Source organism: Trachypithecus francoisi, unplaced genomic scaffold (genome assembly GCF_009764315.1).
Source record: "Trachypithecus francoisi isolate TF-2019V2 unplaced genomic scaffold, Tfra_2.0 Lachesis_group20, whole genome shotgun sequence".
NCBI classification, from domain to species: Eukaryota; Metazoa; Chordata; class Mammalia; order Primates; family Cercopithecidae; genus Trachypithecus; species Trachypithecus francoisi.
In genome coordinates this window covers 52,238,964-52,254,733 of record NW_022681466.1, presented here as the reverse complement: position 1 = coordinate 52,254,733, position 15,770 = coordinate 52,238,964, and the positions used below count along the sequence as shown (strand labels likewise).

The window sequence follows — 15,770 nt, the reverse complement described above, 5'->3', positions numbered from 1 at the left end:
TCCACATAAAGCATAAATAAACTTTAAACATTTTAAAGGGCACACCAGAAATGCAGTCATATTAAGACTTCAAAACATACAGTTTATTTTTAAAATGAAATTAACATCTGTAATTTTTGAAAATCCAAAAAGCACAAACTAAAACTCATTTGTAACCCTGACCACTTAGATTTGTAGCATTTTAATGTCTGTCAGAATAAATTCCCACACATTTTATTTATTATTTTCACTACCTAGTTGTATCCATTTATCTTTCCTGGTAAATCTAAATTTAAAATGTCCCCAAACAACTGGAATTTTCATCAGACTTGTATTAAATTTATGAATAAATACAGAAGACTTGACATTTTATAATAATGAGTTTTCTAGTTGAGAAATCTTGTTTTTGTCAGATAGGTCCATACATTGCTTGTTAAAAATTATTCCTAGATATGTCATATTGGTAAGAAAACCATCTCTTTCATATATATGAGTTTATATAAATAAACCTGATTACTGCAGACATATAGGAAAGATGCGGATTTCTGTGTAATAATTTTTTCTGAGAAACTAATGAACTTTCTTTTTAGCTCTAATAACTTTTGATTCTTTTAGGCTTTTAGGTGAATAATCTTATCCTATAAAGAATTTGTCTTTTCCCTTCAAATACCTAAACCTCTTATTTCCTTACTACACTATTTTTTGTAATCATTTACTAAGGTGCTTTTAAAAATCAGAAACAATTACAAAAATATCAACTAAGATTCAAGTGCTAGGCAGGGTGCATTACATATATTATCTATTTAGCCCTCAAGACCAATGTGATTATTAATACCATTTGAGGGATGAGGAAACTGAGGCTCAGAAAAATCATATCTAATTGCCCAACCAAGGTCTACCAGGGATTTTTTTTAAAGCAGTATAATTACAGACCATTAGCTCTAAACCACAGTGCAATAGTGTCTCACTAAAGGACGGGGTGTTGAATTTCAGATGTCTCTGGGGTATCCATCAAGATGACAGTACTTTTTGCTTCTATGACACATTACTATAATGAATTAGAGTAAGTGTCCTAATACTGAGTAAAGAGATTTATGAAATAACCAATAACCCAACTCCAAAAGAAAATCACCACTTCTTTCCTAGAGAATTTAATATGATAATGTATTAAAAATCTAATGTCTAATTATTTTACCATTTCCAGTAAGTTTATAACTATGTTAAAAAAAAAAAAATACGCTGGTCAAAGTAGGTTTTTTTGTTTTGTTTTGTTTTGTTTTGAAACAGAGTCTTGTTCTGTCTCCCAGGCTGGAGTGCAGTGGCACAATCTCAGCTCACTGCAACCCCCGTCTCCTGGCTTCACGCCTCATTCTCCTGCCTCAGCCTCCCGAGTAGCTGGGACCACAGGTGCCCGCCACCACGCCCAGCTAATTTTTTGTATTTTTAGTAGAGATGGGATTTCACCGTATTAGTCAGGATGGTCTTGATCTCCTGACCTCGTGATCTGCCCGCCCTGGCCTCCCAAAGTGCTGGGATTACAGGCGTGAGCCACGGTGCCCGGCCTTTTTTTTTTTTTTTTTTTTAATGATGGAAATTTGGATGGTTCTAAACACAGCTATTTAAATTACCATGTACCTGGAGCAGGAAAAGAAAAACAGCAACAGCAACAAAATAAACATGCAACAAACTAGGGTCAGTTACAAAGAAGCATTAATTCTTTTGTTTGTTTGTATGTATGTATGTATGTATTTATTTTGAGACGGAGTCTGGCTCTGTCACCCAGGTTGGAGTGCAGTGGCGTGATCTTGGCTCACTGCAAGCTCCGCCTCCCGGGTTCACGCCATTCTCCTGCCTCAGCCTCCCAAGTAGCTGGGACCACAGGTGCCCGCCACCATGCCCAGCTTACTTTTTGTATTTTTACTAGAGATGGGGTTTCACCTGTCTCTTACTTAGCCAGGATGGTCTTGATCTCCTGACTTTGTGGTCCGCCCGCCTCGGCCTCCCAAAGTGCTGGGATTACAGGCGTGAGCCACCATGCCCAGCCTTAACTCTTATTTTAATTGGATAATTTTGTTAAATTGCATTAGCAGTTCAATTCTAACTCTACCTCCATATGCTTGAGTTCCTTCACTGTAGAAAACAAGCTTAAAAGTTACCGGTAAAGCAGAGGTCAACTCGTGTAAATGTTACTGGTAAGTGAAAACAATTCTGTAAGGTTTTTTCCAATCTTTTCTACAGATGGGAAAAGCTTTAAGCAACTTAAAACGGGCATACCTACAGAAATTACTTATACCATTCACATTAAGAGAAATAAATACAACCAAATAGTTGGACAACAAGTGCTGCCCGTTACTTGCTAAGAGACCATGAAGGGAAAAGTAGAAAACATGGCCCTAATTCAGGTGGACTGTACCAATATTTGGTGATACTTTATACATAAATCCACACTCTCACTATTCTTCACACTCTATAAACCGTTCTGTGAGGTTAAATTTAAACCATTTGTGTCAAACATTCTAGACACAAGCATCTTAACTGCAAACATTAAAATGTTATTTGAAAGGTTATCCTATACACTGAACTACAGGATAGATTCAAAGAAAGACTTCTGGTACTTGTTAAACAAATTATGGGATGAATACACTAGGGAGATGAGCTAAAACAAAACAACCTTTGGATAAACTTTCCCTCCTTTATAGAGCATCACCTTCAACCAAACTGTAAAATTCTTAACGTCATACTAATCAAACATATAATTACAATTTGGTTTTAAGATGACTGAATTATGATTAAAAATTAGGATACCACTGAGATCTAAACCATATGTATTAATGTGACTAACACAGAGAAATACAATTCACAGTTTGGAGTCTCAGAATTTGGAGATCTAGCCTGGTTCAGTTTGTTCAGTTCCCAAATACAACTCATTTTATAAAGCAGATTAATAAAAGATATTGAGGCTTTAAAATTATAATATGATATCCATATTAAAATGACCCAGATATTACCAACAATAATGTTATGCTTTGGCATAAGTTCAACAAATGATACCATCTGAATGTCATTTTTCTAACTTTTACTACTTCTTCACAAAATCTATCCTAAATTATTAATGTAAGACATACATCCAGAGACTTTTATTCTCTAAAGTATCATTTTCCACTGATGGATTTCCTCATAATTGGAATGTTCAAAAGACAAACACCTGTGATAAGTCCATTAATATGCTGTAGTGAAACGCAATAAGGATATCTCCATTATGTCATTCATTTATAATTCATTCCTTTAAGGTGTAATTACTGAGTACATGTGTCAATTACAGAACTAGGGATTAAGAATTCCCTAGACCCAACAAAGTAAAAGCCTAAAAGTTATCAATATTTCTACCTTCATTCAAGGAAATATTCATTTAGCACCTTTTATATTCCTTGGTGGATATTATCATTCTGGTTCACATTTTTCCTAGCACAAGATTTATGTTTAAAAGATTAACAAGTTTACATATAAAACTCTAACATAAGAGGTTCAGTGTGTTATGTAACTAATAACTCATTATTGGTGTGATCTAGGCAGAGTCAGCAGGATCAGTTAAGTACCACAGTTCCTATTTTATATTAAATAACCCTTGGAATGCATGGCATTGTAAAACTAGTAACTCTTATTTAGCTAAATAAAGTACTGTAAAGAATTTTCTGAATCATTCAGACTATTTCAGTATTCTTATATTCTAAGCATATCATAGCATATAAGTAGACTGTAAACTCATTCTTAACCAGAAACATGTGCCAATTCTTCTAACCATGTCAGAAGGATGTATTAAAACTTAAAAACCACTCCTTTCTTCTTTTTTTTAAAGAAAGTAAAAGTGTATCACACACCAACTAAAACAGCAACAGACCAATTGAAATCTATTACTTGAAATAAAAACAGTGACATAACAATGAAAACAGGTACCTCCATAGTATCTACTAATACTGTGTATATACAGTACTAATACACTAATTAGTATGTAATTATATACATTATACATAAAATAACGCAGGGCCATGTGTTATAAACAATACCAAATGCTCCTTCCTTAATTTTACAACCACAACAAGGTGGTTGTACTATTACTTTCATTTTACAGATGAGAAAACTAAAGCTATGAAAGGTTAAGTGACTTGCTTGTGGCCACACAGCTGGCAAATGCCAAGGTGAAGGCTTAACCAGTGTCTGCTTGGGAATAGCCACTACACAAAGTTGTGTCTCTCATCTACCAGAGAATGTGCATATTACACTGTAATATTTTAAGGTGATTTGCTTTGAGGACTGGACAACAATTCTCACTTACTCTGAAAATTCGGATGAATGGAACATAAAGCATGACTGTATTTGTAATGTCTTCCAGCATAAAGATGAGTATCAGAAAATTCACATTAACTAGAATGCTACTAAAAATGTTACTGGCATCCTTTAGTAGTTAATAATACTAACATTTCTTCATAGTTTAAGGTCAATTTAAGGAAATGTGTCTGTTAGGGACAAATGTAATAATCAGTTGGGAGGCTGATAACTTACAAAGGCACAATGGACACTGCTTATGGGTTTAGCTTTATTTCCCTTTATAAAAATTCTCTGTGGTGATGGCTCTATTTACCTACCTTCCCACTCTCTGTTTGGACTCTTGGATGTGCCACATGGACTTGTAGAACTTCTACATTCCAAATCTATCTGTTCTTGTCTCTGCCGCTGCTCCTCCAGGAGTGCTGACTCATGCATTGCTTTAATGTGTCGCTGGTAGAGAGCATAGCCACTCACCGGGGTTCCGATTGGTATGTTACATGGGGTGCAGGATACCTAAAGGAAGTAAATAAATATAAATATGCAAACAACCAATGTAATAATAATTGCCATTTGTTACAAGTAATGCTTATTTCTGTCATATTACTGGTTGAATTGATTTTATCATTTTTTAATTAAAGGTATCTTCAAGAATAATGCATAAGGCTGGGTGCAATGGCTCATGCCTGTAATCTCATCACTTTGAGAGGCTGAGGCAGGCAGGTTAGGAGTTCAAGACCAGCCTGGCCAACGTGGTGAAACCTCGTCTCTACTAAAAATACAAAAATTTAGCCAGGTGCGGTGATGCATGCCTGTAGTCCCAGCTACTCGGGAGGCTGACACATGAGAATCACTTGAGCATGGTAGGCAGAGGTTGTAGTGAACCGAGATCGCACCATAGCACTCCAGCCTGGGCAACACAGCGAGACCTAGTTTTCTTTCAGAACTAATCACAATGTAAATCACACAAGCTGTAATAAGAGAAACAAAAAATCAGAAATCACAACACATCTGTCTAATTTATGGCAGCCAAGTCCCTTGTGGCCCTAGGTCCCATCCCTCATCTCTCTTTTACCAGGGATCAGATCCATTTATATATTTTTTTCTTTTCTTTTTTTTTTTTTGAGACACAGTCTCGCTCTGTCGCCCAGGCTGGAGTGCAATGGTGTGATCTTGGCTCACTGCAACCTCCACCTCCTGGGTTCAAGCAATTCTCCTGCCTCAGCCTCCCGAGTAGCTGGGATTACAGGTGCACACCACCATACCCGGCTAATTTTTCTATTTTTTCAGTAGCAAAGAGGTTTCACCATGTTGGCCAGGCTGGTCTCGAACTCCTAGCCTCAAGTGATCTCTCGCCTCAGCCTCCCAAAGTGCTGGAATTACAGGTATAAGCCACCATGCCTGGCGGATCACATCCATTTATGTGACTGAAATGTCATCCATTTGTTAATGATTCACAAATTTTCTATTTCCTCAAGACACTTTCTCCAAGTTCCACGCTCATATAAAATGGCCTACCTAACAACTCCACTTGGGATATCTCAAGGAAGCTCAGAACTTACGTTAAAAAGGGAACTTCCCATTTTTGAAACCCCATTCTTTCTTCTTCTTCAGTTGCTCTCCATTTTAGACATGGAACCTCAGGTGCTTCAGCCAGAAACCTGCCATCCCTGACTAATCAATCTTTTCTCCCACAACCAATTCATTCACATAACCATTCCCTTAGGATAGAAATGGACTGTTCTTTAAGATAGGCCATCCAGAACCATCCAATAAAACATGGCGATTCCCTCCCCGTTTTCCCTCTCATTGAGACCTGTTCATTGCTTTCACAGTACACAGCATTTGCCACAGTTCGAAACGGTTTTATTTTTCTGTCTCTCTGACTTTATGAAGAAAACAACCAAGCTGTTTTGTCCAACACTTAAAAAAATAGCCCAGAACACAGTCCACGATTAAATACCTAATGAATAACAAATATCCCTAGGAAGCCCTAGAGATCTGACTTTTTTAGAATCTGGTAACTTAAGACTTCCATAGTTCTTCCCCTAGCATAAGTAGTATTATTCACTGATCCTAAAACCCATAACTTTCTTGCCTTTGTGCCTTGTCTTACACATAAACATAGCTTTTCCTCCTTTTGCTATAAAGCCAAATGAGCTGTTTTGATCCAATGAAAACATTATTTCTTATGCAGAGTCTTCTTTAAGTTTCTAATTAAGACACTCCTTCTTCTCCAAAACATCCATAGTCTTTTTTAACCGAATAGAGCATCGCATTTTAATTCATTTTAACTTTTACGATAATTTTTTTTAATGTTTTTTTTTTAAGACAGTGTCTTGCTTTTTCACCCAGGCTAGAGTGCAGTGGTGCCATCTCACTTCACCACAATCTCAAACTCTCAAGCTCAAGCAATCCTCCCACCTCAGCCTCCCAACCACAGGGGCATGGCACCATGCCAAGCTAATTTTTTTTTTTTTTTTTTTTTTGGAGAGACAGGGTTTCGCCATGTTGTCCAAGCTGGTCTCGGAACTCCTGCGGTCAAGTGACCCGCCCACCTCGGCCTCCCAGTAGTGTTGGGATTACAGGCATAAGCCACCACGCCCAGCCTCTCTGCCTTATTATGCAGACCAGTCCCTAAGTTTTTTGAAATCAGAGACTATAATATATAAATATTCTCCACATTATTAAGAACACTGTCTTAAACTAATCAATCATTCGTCCGTTTGAATGAATCAGTGAATGAACAAATGTTTAATGATCTTTTTGTGATAAATACACAATTAACAACTTTTACCAGTTGTTATTTAAGATAGAAAACACATTTTTTAATAAAGTAAGAGCTTTAAATATTTGAATAAAGAGAAAATAAGAAAAGAACAATACCCAACATGGGAATTCAGTATCAAAAATGAGTCAAACTTTACAGATTATTAAGGTAAAATGTAAACAAAATATACTTGAAATCTGTAGATTATTAAGGTAAAATATAAACTAGACTTCAAATTATATACTGGGACTAGCCATAATCTCTAGAATTCATTCTAAATATTCAAAACCTAATTACATGCTTAATGCTACTACTGTTTTATGGCTCCTTATTGCTGTGGTTACAAACAAAAACAGGACTTACTAATATTTATGACTAGGGCATTATATTTCTTTTTTTTCTTAACTGGAAATGACCATTGCAATCAATCACTACAAGTCATCTGAAAAAGCAATGTACTAAGGATATAACCTTTGGTTATCTCAAAGAGTTTACTCAAAGTTAGACTCAGCATCTTCTTACCCTTCTCTCCCATATGTCCAAGCCCAGCACAGGAGGATATATGAAAAACCAAGGTACTAAAATCAAGGACTGACCATACAGGTACTAGTCACAATAGCCCAGAGGTGGAAGCAATCCAAATGTCTATGAATGGATGAATGAATAAAATGTGGTATACAGATACAATGGAGTATTATTCAGCCTTTCAAAAGAAAATTCTGGCACGTGCTAAATATACCTGGAGGACATTATGCTGAGTGAAATAAGCCTATCACAAAATGACAAATACTGTATGATTTCATTATATGACATAGTGTGATACAATAAAAATTAAATATTTGGTCCTTCTCCCAAAGACTTTTTTTGTTCCAAATCCTTAGAATTTCCAGAGCAGTAGACTGTCTTTTATATGCTAACAAGATGACTGACTGCAGGCTGGGGGACTCTAGATTGCCTCAGGATAAGGGCTGGCAGCCCAAAAAACCACAAGGCAGGTGGCTGGAACTTCTTTGGGGATTGGGGTAGGATGTCTCTCAATATTTTGCCCAGACTGGGCTTGAACTTGCAATCCACTTGCCTCAGCCTCCCAAACAGCTGGGAATACAGGGCTGGAACTACTGGCGGGTGCCACGACGCCCAGCAAGGGCTGGAACTTTCAATTCCATCCAGCTCACCCCACCCCCAACCATCCAGGGAGAGGAGAGGGACTAAAGGTTCCTGTACCCATCACCAACAGCCAATGATTTAATCATTCATGCCTATGTGATGAGGCCTTCTTAAAAACCCCAAACGATGGGGTTTAAAGAGTGTCCAGGTTGGTGAACACATGGAGATGCTGGGAGGGAGGCAGACCTAGAGAGGGCACAGAAGCTCCATACCCCTTCTGCACACCTTGCCTGATCCATCTCTTCCATTTAGCTGTTTCTGAGTTACATCCTTTATAATGAACTAGTAATTACAAGTAAAGCACTTTCCTAAGTTCTCTGAGGCATTCGAGCAAACTATGGAACCTGACGGGGAGAGTCGGAGGAATCCCCAATTTGAAGCCTAGTCAGAAGTGTGAGTAACCTGGGGACCCAATATCTATATAGCTGGCATCAGAAATGGGGGTGGCCTTGTGATACTGAGCCCTTACACTTGTGGTATTAGACGATTACACCAGGTAGTTAGAGTCCGAATTGAACTCAACTGTAGGAACCTAGTTGGTGACCAAAGAGGTGGAGAATTCATTGGTGTGAGGAAAAAAACCCCATACATTTGGTATAGTAAGTATTGTGGGAAAAAACAGTTCATTAGTATCTAAACTGTGTGTTAAATTCATAGAACCAGAAAGCAGAACAGTGGTTACCAGTGGCTGGCGGGAGGAGGAAGACAGGAGTTGTTTAATTAATATCACATTTGAAAGACGAAAAGGTCCTGGGGATCATTTTCTAAACAATGTCAATCTACTTAACACACAGAACACTAGTGAACTGTATACTTAGAATTGGTTACGATTATTAATTTCATGTTACATTTTGCACCACAATTTTTAAAAATCTAGAACCAATTAAAGAAGAGAAGAAATATGTCTATCAAGGTCTCAGTTTTTCAATTTTAGTTTTCTTCCTCAATAAAAACTTACCATTGGTGGGATAACAGCAGCTCGATGCTGAAGCTGTGGCAGATCCAGTGGATTTGGTTTTAATGGGGATGAGACTAGTATAGATCCAGTGGGGTTTAACAGTGAAGGCTTTGAGTCCATAGGAAACATCCTGCAATTGCAATTTAAAAAAAAAGATAAATGAATACATTTTTAAGACTCAAACAAATATGATCACTGTAATTTCCTCTAAGTTAATATGTACATACACATGCACAACTGGACACACATATACCCGTATAAGATATTTGGACAGTTAAAGAAAAAGGAACCTATAAAGCTGATTTTCCAGATAAAGAAACTGAATATTGTACTCACTTCAGCAGTACACATACTAAAATTGAAATGATACAAAGATTACCATGGCCCCTGCGCAAGAAAAACATGCAAATTTGCAAAGCATTTTATATTAGAAAGAAAAGAAAAAAGAAACCTAATACTGACTTACAGGTTGAAATTTATGTCAACCGTCTCTAAGACCAACAAAACAACCTGAACAAAGTCCATTTAAAACTGTTCAGTCCGCCGGGCGCGGTGGCTCAAGCCTGTAATCCCAGCACTTTGGGAGGCCGAAACAGGCAGATCACGAGGTCAGGAGATCGAGACCATCCTGGCTAACACGGTGAAACCCCGTCTCTACTAAAAAAATACAAAAAATTAGCCGGGCGTGGTGGCGGGCGCCTGTAGTCCCAGCTACTAGGGAGGCTGAGGCAGGAGAATGGCGTAAACCCGGGAGGCGGAGCTTGCAGTGAGCTGAGATCCGGCCACTTGCACTCCAGCCTGGGCGACAGAGCGAGACTCCGTCTCAAAAAAAAAAAAAAAAAAAAACTGTTCAGTCCTAATTTACCACAAATGTCCTAACATGGGTTAAAAACTAGTTACCTGTTAGAGGATGTTTTATTGGGATCACAGAGTATTTTTTTTTTAATATTTGAATAAGCTGCTGTGATTTTTAAACTGAAAATTTCATCCAAAATTCCAGACTTCTGGCTTCTCATGAAAAATGGAAAGAACCAACAACACGAAATCAGCACTCCCCCACAGCAGCGACCTGCCATGCATCTAGCAGCCGCTGTCCTGCTCACATGAGCACACACTCCTCTGCTCACCATAGTCCCTGCCATCTCACACTCCACCGGCTGATGCTGCCAATACCTACACTCAAGTTTAGGACGCCCAATATATAAACTTCAGGAAATTTTGTACTAGTATCATGCTTTATGAGCTTGGTCATATTTCCCCATGTTGTCATGGTCACTGGGGGAAAGTGAACATTTAAAAATGTATAAATTGGTAAGAAAATTAGAATGTATTTTAAAAAACAATTCACACACTACATAAAGAAGAAAGATGATATTAAAGCTATAGAAAATTCAAAGTGTTATTTCGGTCATATGGGAGCAGTGTAGACTTTAGGGTGTCATTCAGAAACCATCATATTTTTCCAAGGAATTTCTGAATTTCAAAACTACTATCATATTCATCTCTTAGGATGTTTACCATTTAAAATTACTGCCATCCGGCCGGGCGCAGTGGCTCAAGCCTGTAATCCCAGCACTTTGGGAGGCAGAGACGGGCGGATCACGAGGTTAGGAGATAGAGAACATCCTGGCTAACACGGTGAAACCCCGTCTCTACTAAAAAATACAAAAAAGTAGCCGGGCGAGGTGGCGGGTGCCTGTAGTCCCAGCTACTCGGGAGGCTGAGGCAGGAGAATGGCGTGAACCCGGGAGGCGGAGCTTGCAGTGAGCTGAGATCCGGCCACTGCACTCCAGCCCCGGTGACAGAGCGAGACTCCATCTCAAAAAAAAAAAAAAAAAAAATTACTGCCATCCTAATCTTTCCTTCATGTATAGTTACCAAAACCAACAGTGCAAAACACAGATCTTTAGATGAGATGTTTCATAAAGAATGCTTAAAAAGGGACTACACAGCTTGAATCCATTTATGTTTACTGCAGTTAAAGACTGACACCATTAAAATAAAATCTAGATTACTGTGAGGTGAAGGAAAAAGAGTGATAGTCAAATTTTCTGGTAAACCAATAGTTAAGCAGAACACCTATTTTATTTCAATTCATGTTGATGAAAATTCTAGCATCTACTATATAAAACACTCTTTGAAGAATCAGCACTATAGTGCTATTAATTTTCTAGTATCAAATCTCATTATGGAGTACATAAAAAATATATTGGATATGAACTGAAAATACAGTGACACCAAGACACACTCTGAAAGCTAAACTTTGAAGAGAATTTAGCTCTCTGTTGAGTAGTTTGTCTCTTTTTTCTTATTAAAAAGAAAAAAAGGAGAGGGGTTTAATTGGGCTCGGATTAAGTGATGTTTCAGTCTGATTCACTTCTAGAACTTGCACCAATTTAACATTCTACTAAAATTATAAGTGATTCAATTTCTTTTAAGGAAAAGGAAACACCAGGAAATAAAATATATGAAATAAAGTAGTAACTATACCTGTAAAATATATATCTTTTACTGTAATTTTTACAAAAACCATAAAGATATGATGCATTTTTTGTATAATTAATTAAGCTTTAATGACTAAAAATACTTGTAGACTGCAGGGCGCAATGGCTCATGCCTGTAATTCCAGCACTTTGGGAGGCTGAGGTGGGTGGATCACCTGAGGTCAGGAGTTTGAGACCAGCCTGGCCAACATGGCAAAACCCCATCTCTACTAAAAATACAAAAATTAGCCAAGCATGGTGGCATTTGCCTGTAGTCCCAGCTACTTAGGAGGCTGAGGCAATAGAATCACGTGAACTCAAGAGATGGAGGTTGCAGTGAGCCGAGATCGTGCCACTGCACTCCAGCCTGGGGAAGAGCAAGACTCCGTCTCAAAAAAAAACAAAAACAAAAACAAAAACAAAAAAACTTGCAAATTAATCTGCATTATACCTGATATTTTAAATTACAAATATGAACAATCTAAAATGTTAACGGATACAAAAAAGTGGTCATCATAATTATCATTAATTTGCATTTAAATTATGCTTTCTAAAAATTTTCAGAACACCAAATATCTCTCTCTTTCCATAGCATTTTCTTCTATCTAGAAAGTAGGGACTGGTAGGCCTTGTTTTGAGGCTGCACTGCCTTAGCGCAGCGGGAGCTCCTCAATGCCTCTAGCCTCCACCTTCATCTACCACATCCCACTGCTGCCCTCCTCAGGCACAACAGTTATCTGTGGTTTATTCACAACTTTTATTAGTTTAAATTCCCTGTTATGCTATCATACAGAATACACGTAACAAGACAGACGTAGGAGAAATGTATAATCTGTTTCATTAAAACGATCATACAATTGTTTGTGGTTATTTAAACAGAATAGTAATCAGCCCAATATTAAAATCGTACAGACTACCTATAACGTGCCAATATTTACATAGGAGCCATGTCTGCAGCCAGCACCACCCTGTGATTCAGTCACCAACCAGCAGAGTAAGCACAGGGGAGGACTTATGGAATGAGCCTCACCTCTGCCTCTCTGGCTCTCCATCCACATCCTCATCAGCGCTGCAGGTGGCACTGGAATCATTGTCCGACTGGGGCTCGGGCCTTTGGGCATTTATTTGCTGAGCTACCACCAAATCTTCATCTCTGGGTTCCACCTTCTCACTGGCTCTATCCAAGTCTCTTTCTTTGGTATTATCACCTTCAACTTTAGATGCATGGTTTTCTGGCACCCTCACTTCAACATCCACAGAGTCGGCTTTGGTAGAGGGTGGGGGATCATGAACAGAACCCCCTTCGGCACTGTGCTCCTGCTGATCTACATCCATCTGCTCTGCTGTCTCAGCACTGATGCTGTCATTCACCTGGGTCTCCACGCTTTCATCTTCAGCTGGTTTTGTACTTGGAACTGCTGAGGAGGGAGATGTACTGGGCGCAGTTTCCGTGGTGGGCTCCAGCTCAACCGCAGGTTCTGTGTTTCCTCGAGAAGTAGCATTTTCAGGACTGTCCTCACTGGGCTTGACAGCTTCAACTGGTGAAGGAGAAGGAGCACTTTCTGTATCAGAACTATTTTCTGCACCTTAAAGATAATGATACAGCATAAAAATCTGATAATGAACATGTTTCAGGTGGTGATAGAAACCATGCTTGAAAGTAGTTGTTTAGGATGAATTCTACTCCTTTGATGACCACATTGAAGTACTTACAGCCATTGAGAAGGCTAAAGTTTCCTACAGGGTATAAGAGTGAAAGATCAAATTGTCTTGACCTTCTGAAACTAAGAGCATAAAGGATTTTAATGTCTGAAAATAATTTATATGAAACTGAAAAACAAAGAACGAACAATAAGGCTCAACAAAAAAAATTCCTATAAATGATGACATTCTGGTGTATTTCTAGAAGCCTCTTCCTGTGAATTTCCTTTTACCCAGCTGAACTGACACTCTAGAACAGCTCCATCCAATAGGCATATAATGTAATCACATCTGTAATTTTACTTTCTCTGATGGCCACATTTAAAAAGTAAGAAGAAATGGGTCAAATAATTGAAACAATTATTTTTTTATTTTTTTATTTTTTGGAGATGGGGTTTCGCTCTTGTTACCCAGGCTGGAGTGCAATGGTGCGATCTCGGCTCACTGTAACCTCCGCCTCCCGGGTTCAAGCGATTCTCCTGCCTCAGTCTCCCAAGTAGCTAGCTTTACAGGTGTGTGCCACCATGCCCAGCTAATTTTGTAGGATTTATTTAATTAACCCAGTATACGTGAAACATCATTTTAACATGTGATCAACGGTGAAAAACCATAAAAAAATTATTTTTCCTTTTTTTGGTACTAAGTCTTCAAAATCTGGTATTTTACATTTTCCGCATATCTAATATTTTTTTTAGAGACACAGTCTCGCTCTGTCACCCAGGCTGGATTGTAGTGGTGCTATCTTGACTCACTGCAGCTTTCGCCTCCCAGGTTCAAGTGATTCTTGTGCCTCAGCCTCCTGACTAGCTGGGATTATAGGTGCCTGGCACCATGCCTGGCTAATTTTTGTTTTTTTAGTAGAGATGGGGTTTCACCATGTTGCCCAGGCTGGTCTTGAACTCCTGACGTCAGGTGATCCGCCTGCCTCAGCCTCCCAAAGTACTGGGACTACAGGCATAGGCCACAGCACCCAGCCTGCATATCTAAATTTAAACTAGCCAAATTTCAAGTGCTCAATAGCCACAAGTATCTAGTGCCTACCGCACTGGACAGAAGACTCTAGAATAATATTTCACAGATTTTTAATTTAATGTTGTAACACAGATGTTTCCCCGTATCATTTGTATTGTTCTATAAATAGATTTTCAGTGCTTTTGACATCTTTACCTAGATATATCAAAGGCATCACAAATTTAATATGTCCTGTACTAGAGTTGTAATAACTACTCGCAAATCAGATTCTTTTCTAGGGTTTACTATCCAATTAAACAAACCAGAAACCAAGAAGTCATCTTTTAAACCCTCTCATTTACCCTATGTCCGGCCTTGACAAGGTTCACTGATTTTCTCTTTAAAAATTTCTCCTGAATCTATCCAATCCTGTTTGACTTCACAGCTAGCACTCTAATCCAAAACCAACTCTCTTCAGTCCACTTCAGACCATTCTCTACAACAAAGACAGAGTTATCTTTTTAAAAGCCAGATTTTACCACAATAACTCACTCTCTCACTGTCTCTCTCATAACTTTTCAATGGACCCCCATTACTGTTAGGATAAAGTTCCAAAATTGCTGGTATGGCCTGCAAGGCCTTGCCCAGTGGAGCCTCTCAAGCTTGCACACAGCTCTCTGAATTAAGTCACTCTGGCCTTTACTTAGTTTGTTCAATGCCTCACACATCTTCTACCACAGAGACTTTGTACATACCATTCACCTTTACTGAAAGGCTCTTTTACCTACTTTTCCTTTGGTGATCAGCTCAAACATCACATGCTGAAAAAGCCTTCTATGGGCTGGGTGCAGTGGTTCACGCCTGTAATCCCAGCACTTTGGGAGGCCGAGGTGGAAGGATCACCTGAGGTGAGGAGTTCAAGACCATCCTGACCAACAGAGTGAAATCCCATCTCTACTAAAAAATACAAAATTAGCCAGGTGTGGAATGCCTGTGCTCCCAGCTACTTGGGAGGCTGAAGTAGGAGAATCACTTGAATCCAGGAGGTGGAGGTTGCAGTGAGCCGAGATCGTGCCATTGCACTCCAGCCTGGGCAACAAGAGTGAAACTCTGTCCCCCACCCCCACCCCCAAAAAAGCCTTCCATGGTTTCCTTAGCAAAGTTATATTTTGCTAATATAGTTCTGATACCACATGTACTAGTTACAGTTACAATCTTACATTTCTTTACTAGAATGATTTCTGGCTATTTCTTCCACTAGGCTATAAACTCCATGAAGACAGTGGTCATATATTTTGATTATCACTTAAGTACTAGCCTGGTAAACAACAGACTCAAATACTGGCTGGATTATAAAGTACATGAATGGTTGTGAAAACCTAAATAACCATCTGGGAAAAAAAATTAGTTTTTAATTGTATATAACATATAGCAATAT

The 15,770-nt window shown here is 38.6% G+C and overlaps 1 protein-coding gene and 1 non-coding gene across 14 annotated transcripts in view; one reads left to right on the top strand and one right to left on the bottom strand.

The window, feature by feature from the left end:
• Nucleotides 1-15,770, bottom strand: part of NCOR1 (nuclear receptor corepressor 1) — a 191,012-nt gene that overhangs the window by 62,382 nt on the left and 112,860 nt on the right. For 11 of the 13 annotated variants that reach the window (XM_033181763.1, XM_033181758.1, XM_033181762.1 and 8 more), the window contains 3 exons: nt 12,711-13,266; nt 9,198-9,327; nt 4,623-4,818 (listed from right to left, as the gene is read on the bottom strand). In XM_033181763.1, coding sequence (XP_033037654.1) covers nt 4,623-4,818; nt 9,198-9,327; nt 12,711-13,266 — 882 coding nt within the window. The remainder of the gene's footprint in view (nt 1-4,622; nt 4,819-9,197; nt 9,328-12,710; nt 13,267-15,770) is intronic. The other 2 variants (XM_033181769.1, XM_033181765.1) reach the window with 1 other exon arrangement.
• On the top strand, nt 9,526-9,629 carry LOC117068050. The gene has a single exon (XR_004430925.1). It is a non-coding gene; the product is annotated as a U6 spliceosomal RNA (small nuclear RNA).